The 5,000-nt window shown below is 42.3% G+C and overlaps 1 protein-coding gene across 9 annotated transcripts in view; it reads right to left on the bottom strand.

Moving 5' to 3' along the window:
* The window catches only part of LOC133634127 (VPS10 domain-containing receptor SorCS1), a 499,576-nt gene that overhangs the window by 76,085 nt on the left and 418,491 nt on the right, over positions 1 to 5,000 (bottom strand). For all 9 annotated transcript variants that reach the window (XR_009821878.1, XR_009821879.1, XM_062027161.1 and 6 more), the window contains exon 18: positions 4,572 to 4,743. Coding sequence is in view for 7 of the 9 variants with exons in the window: in XM_062027161.1 (XP_061883145.1) it covers positions 4,572 to 4,743 (172 nt within the window). In the remaining 2 variants the exon portion in view is untranslated. The remainder of the gene's footprint in view (positions 1 to 4,571; positions 4,744 to 5,000) is intronic.

The following is a 5,000-nucleotide window of genomic DNA, read 5'->3' as shown; positions in this document are numbered from 1 at the left end:
AACAAACACGCAGGTGTTTTTATGCAGGATTAATTTGTGGCATATTAAATATAAGCCTGGTTGTGTTGTGGCTAATAGAGTATATATATATGTCTTGTGTTTATTTACTGTTGTAGTCATTCCCGGCTGAATATCAGGTCACCCCCGGCTCTCACAGCATCTTCCCTATCTGAATAGCTTCAACTCCCCACTAGTCCTTCACTTGCACTTTACTCATCCACAAATCTTTCATCCTCGCTCAAATTAATGGGGAAATTGTCGCTTTCTCGGTCCGAATCTCTCTCACTTCATGCGGCCATCATTGTAAACAATAGGGAACTTTGCGTATATGTTCAACTGACTACGTCACGCTACTTCCGGTAGGGGCAAGCCTTTTTTTTTATCAGATACCAAAAGTTGCAATCTTTATCGTCGTTGTTCTATACTAAATCCTTTCAGCAAAAATATGGCAATATCGCGAAATGATCAAGTATGACACATAGAATAGATCTGCTATCCCCGTTTAAATAAAAAAAATTCATTTCAGTAGGCCTTTAAGCCGTCCTGACAGACATCTGTTGATATATGAAAGACGATGAGAGATTATCACTCTTTTACATCATACAAATGCTGCCTTTTTGGTAGGTCATCATTGAAAATGAAATGCTGTTTTTAATTGTCTTACCCTGGATAAATAAAATGTTAAATACATATATAAATGCATGTAAACTAGTAAGTGATGACGCCAGTGTTTTGCTAAATGTTTATATACTACTGTGGGGGGAGGTGTGGCCAGCGCTGCCGGCAGGAGCAAAGGTCACCGTCTCTGTCCATGGTGCTGAGGACAGAGCACCATCAGACGGGGGCGTGGCAGTGCTGACGGCGAGACACAGCTGGCAGGTGATTAGAATTCACAGGTGGTATGTGTTAATCTAATCATCTGTTATCTTTAACAGTAAGCGGCCGGGAGCAGGGGGGGAGAGAGGATACGGACGTGGCTGAAAAGTCGCGTCCTGCCGGAGAGAAAACTTCTGTTAAAACTCATGATTATTAAAAAAACCTTGTTAAAACCTGCACGCTTGGCCCCTGTGCCGTGTCTGACAGTGGGACTGCGAGGACGCAACTTCCAAAACTACATTTCCCAGAAGGCTTAGCACTGTAGATGGGAACTGGAGGTAGGTCTGAGCAACGTAGTAGAACGTTGTTGTTCTTGCTTTTGCCTACACAAGAAACAAAAGTAGGTTTTGATTATGACGTTCGCATTTCAGACCCGCTTGGGGGCAACTTCAATTGGCGAAAATGACGCTGGTTGGCCAAAATGTGCGGGGAAATTGTGGGCATTGGACACAATTGAGATGCTGCGCTCAATACGCGGGCATTGGTGGAAGTTGTGTAAATTGGCGCAATTGCGACTGTGCAAATTCTTGGAGGGACTGGTTAAAATCTATATCCTCGAGGGATTCAGGGTAAATGTTATCCACCCACTGCGCTGCCCCCGGTGTCAATGCCATGTACAAAATGTTCAAGGTATTCCTTCCCTCTTCTGATTATATACACAGTTGAGGTCAGCAGGTCCACAACTGGCACCGACCACAGCTTTGCTCGGCAACCTTAGCAGCCCTTTTGAAGGTGTGAGGTGGAGACTCAAAAAATGGGGAACTCCTCAAAACGTTCCCAGGACACAGTCACCATACACTTAGAACTGCCTGGTCTGTTCACCATCATTCCGTGCCTTCATATTTCTTCCGGACCATAGGGCACACCGGGATTATAGGGCGCATTAAAGGAGTCATATTATTTTATTTTTTTTTCTAAATGGAAAACACTTCCTTGTGGTCTACATAACATGTAATTGTGGTTCTTTGGTCCAAATGTTGCGTAGATGATGTTTTACAGATAATTTTCAAGCCGCTTTCTGACAGTCGCTTCAGGATGCGCCGTATTGTGGGCGGTCTTATTTACGTGACATCTTTGCGGTGTAGCGTGCAAGGACGGGAGTGTTAAAAGATGGAGATATCTGTTTTAATGACATTCAAACTTTACTTAAATCAATAACGGAGCAGCATATTCTCATCCGGAAACAACAACACCGGAAATGTGTCCCGTGAAAAATCGTCCGACTGGAACTCTAATAACTAAAGTTCCTTGGTTGAATAATGTAAACTCACTACACCGATATGTTTTAGCGCTTTCATGGCGAGTTTACTGACACATATAAGTAAGAACTTTACACTACTTTATATTAGAAATGGCAACCGCGGAGGATGAATGTCTCTTAACAAGAAGATAGAGAAAAAGAAGAAGCTTATCAACTACGGTGTCGGCAGGGACTACAAAGGCGGATGCGCGCAATTTTTCAGGATTCATGCAGATCCCAAATACAGATCAGCAGGTACCAGAAGGTAAGAAAAGTTGCTTTTGCAGAATATTGCGAAACAAAACACCTTATACACACACCATAATAATACTCTTATATTGAAGCACATCAAGCGGTGTGGCTTCATAGCTTACCAAAGTCGTAGTAAAACATTTTGATAGATTTTTGAGCGCCGTGTGTAATGTTCTATATTTTCAATGGAACATATGACATGTTGGTGTTGGTTACTTGAGTCATATTGCCATCATAGTGCAGTCTACACGTATCTGTTATGTTTGACTGCCATCTACTGGTCACACTTATCATTTCACCATGTACCAAATACAATTGCTTTGAGGTCAGGAAGCAAAACCAGAATTAGTCCGTACATTAAGTGCACTGTCGAGGTTTGAGAGAAACAATTATTTTAAGTGTGCATTATAGAAATATATCCGGAAAAACTGTAACTTACCACGAAGTGTGGTTGCATATCTGATGATACAATTATACAGTCTATCACTGACCCGAGGCCTAGGATGTCTAAATAATGTGCACTGCTAAAAAAAAAAAATGGATTGAACACTCTTTTCAGTCATCCAATGTATTTGTCTCTGTGGGTGTAGGCAAGATTTCTAGTATACACACATAGAAACATAAACGTAAGGTAACCTAGTGGAAATGATCCCAATCAGGCCCCAAATCTAATCAGTTGTTACTAATCCCATTCCAGATAGTTTCATGAAAAACCGCCTATAACTTAACTGATTGACGGACAGACCAACGGCAACAAGGTAATAATCATCAGTTTTGACAGAGGTGTAGTTATTTAGCAATATTTGTATTATTGTGTTTTGAAGAGACAGGGCTGCGGAGCTGACGCAGAGCGCCGGGACGGACAAGCCTCACAGTGTCTTGGCTGAATGAGCAGGTATCGGACACGTCGGTCTCCTCTGGACGTAACCTCGCTCATAGACATACTGATAGACATTCACACCTCCCGCTGCCTCAGCAGAGCTACCAACATTATCAAGGACAGCTCCCACCCTGGCTTTGACCTGTTTGACCTGCTGCCCTCAGGAAGGCGCTACAGGGTCATCAGGTCTAAGACAAACAGACTCAAGAACAGTTTTTTCCCTAAAGCCATAACCACGGTGAACTCTCACAGGCACTGATTTTATAGTTTAGCACCTCTCTGTGTGCAATTTTTACTTTCCACCCACAGTCTGAATGCTTCTGTATGTATGTACATAGTATAATATTTCATATTTAATATTTAAACAACACATTCAGAACATTCGTTCTCAGGACCGGACTGTGCACCTTACCTCCTTTTGCACTATTTTTTATTTTCTTTCCTTCCTATGTTTTGCATATGTGCAGACTGTCGCACTGATACTGGAGTTGCTTTTAATCTCATTGTACCTGTGTATAGTGACAATGAAAGGCATTCTATTCTATTCATCCATGCTTATGTGTGCTATGGCTATGAGTTGTTTTTCCCTTGGCCTCAGTCTGGACCCCCCCCCCCCTCTCCAGGGGCCCAGGCTTAGACCGATTTTTTTTTCTCACCACCCCCCATTGTTTACCTGTATCTCACCTTTTTTGCCGGAAGTTGGCAGACCCGTCAGCAATCCTGTTCTGTCGCCCTGTAATGTTTGATCCTGTTCTGTCTCCCTGTAATGTTTGTCTGCTCTTGAATGGGATTGTGCTGAAAATTAAATTATTATTATTAATTATTAAAGTATTTCTGATTCTGATTCTGATTCTGATTGGACACTGGCCGAGAGTTAGTGGGCGGCTGGTGGTGGTGTCGGCTCTCTTGGTTGCTTTGTTGGGTCTGCTCCTTTCTCTGGTTGCATCAGCCCTTCTCTTTTATTGTCTGTAATGTCCTTTGTGTTTTTTGATGTTTCTCTCTTACACACATGCTTATGTGTGCTATGGCTAGGAGTTTTTCCCCCTTGGCCTCAGTCTGGACCCCCTCTCCAGGGGCCCAGGCTTAGACTGATTTTTTTTTTCTCATGCTCCCAGTGTTGACCCATCTCTCACCTTTTTTGTAAGGGGCGCATCAGCGATCCTGTTCTGTCTCCCTGTAATGTTTGTCTGCTCTTGAATGGGATTGTGCTGAAAATCTTAATTTCCCCTCTGGGATTATTTAAGTATTTCTGATTCGGATTCTGGTTTTCAGTGGTATAGATTTGCAATGTTCATAAAGTGCTTAAAGTGAAAGGGTGGTTACCTGCTCGAGAAAAACAAGAAAGGTGACATTGGCGCCCACTGCAGCCGTCAGTGTACCCTCGCTGGTGACCAGGTGGAGACCCTTGGGTGCTTGCATGGGGCACTGCTGCCTCCTGGCTGTGTATTCCACAATGACTCCAGCTGTACAGTTGTTCGATACCACCTTCCTATAGCTAGAATATAAACATATAGATAAGACCAATTAGTCTCATGACAAAACACATATGTTCATGTCATTCTGAAATAAAGCAAAAGCCAACTGTTGAAGATGCAAAAAGTTTGCAGAAAGTGGCGGAATGTGATTTGTGTCAGAAAGAAAACTAAGTTGATGGTAAATTAAATAGCCTTTTTGATTTTCATTTCCTTTTTTACAGCTAAAGCAATTTAAAAGCTTAATGAAAAACTTTGTTTCAGTCATTTATATTTACAC

The sequence above is a fragment of the Entelurus aequoreus genome, linkage group LG18 (assembly GCF_033978785.1).
Source record: "Entelurus aequoreus isolate RoL-2023_Sb linkage group LG18, RoL_Eaeq_v1.1, whole genome shotgun sequence".
Classification (NCBI taxonomy): Eukaryota; Metazoa; Chordata; class Actinopteri; order Syngnathiformes; family Syngnathidae; genus Entelurus; species Entelurus aequoreus.
Note: the sequence above shows the minus strand (reverse complement) of the source record. Positions and strands in the feature narration are given on the sequence as shown.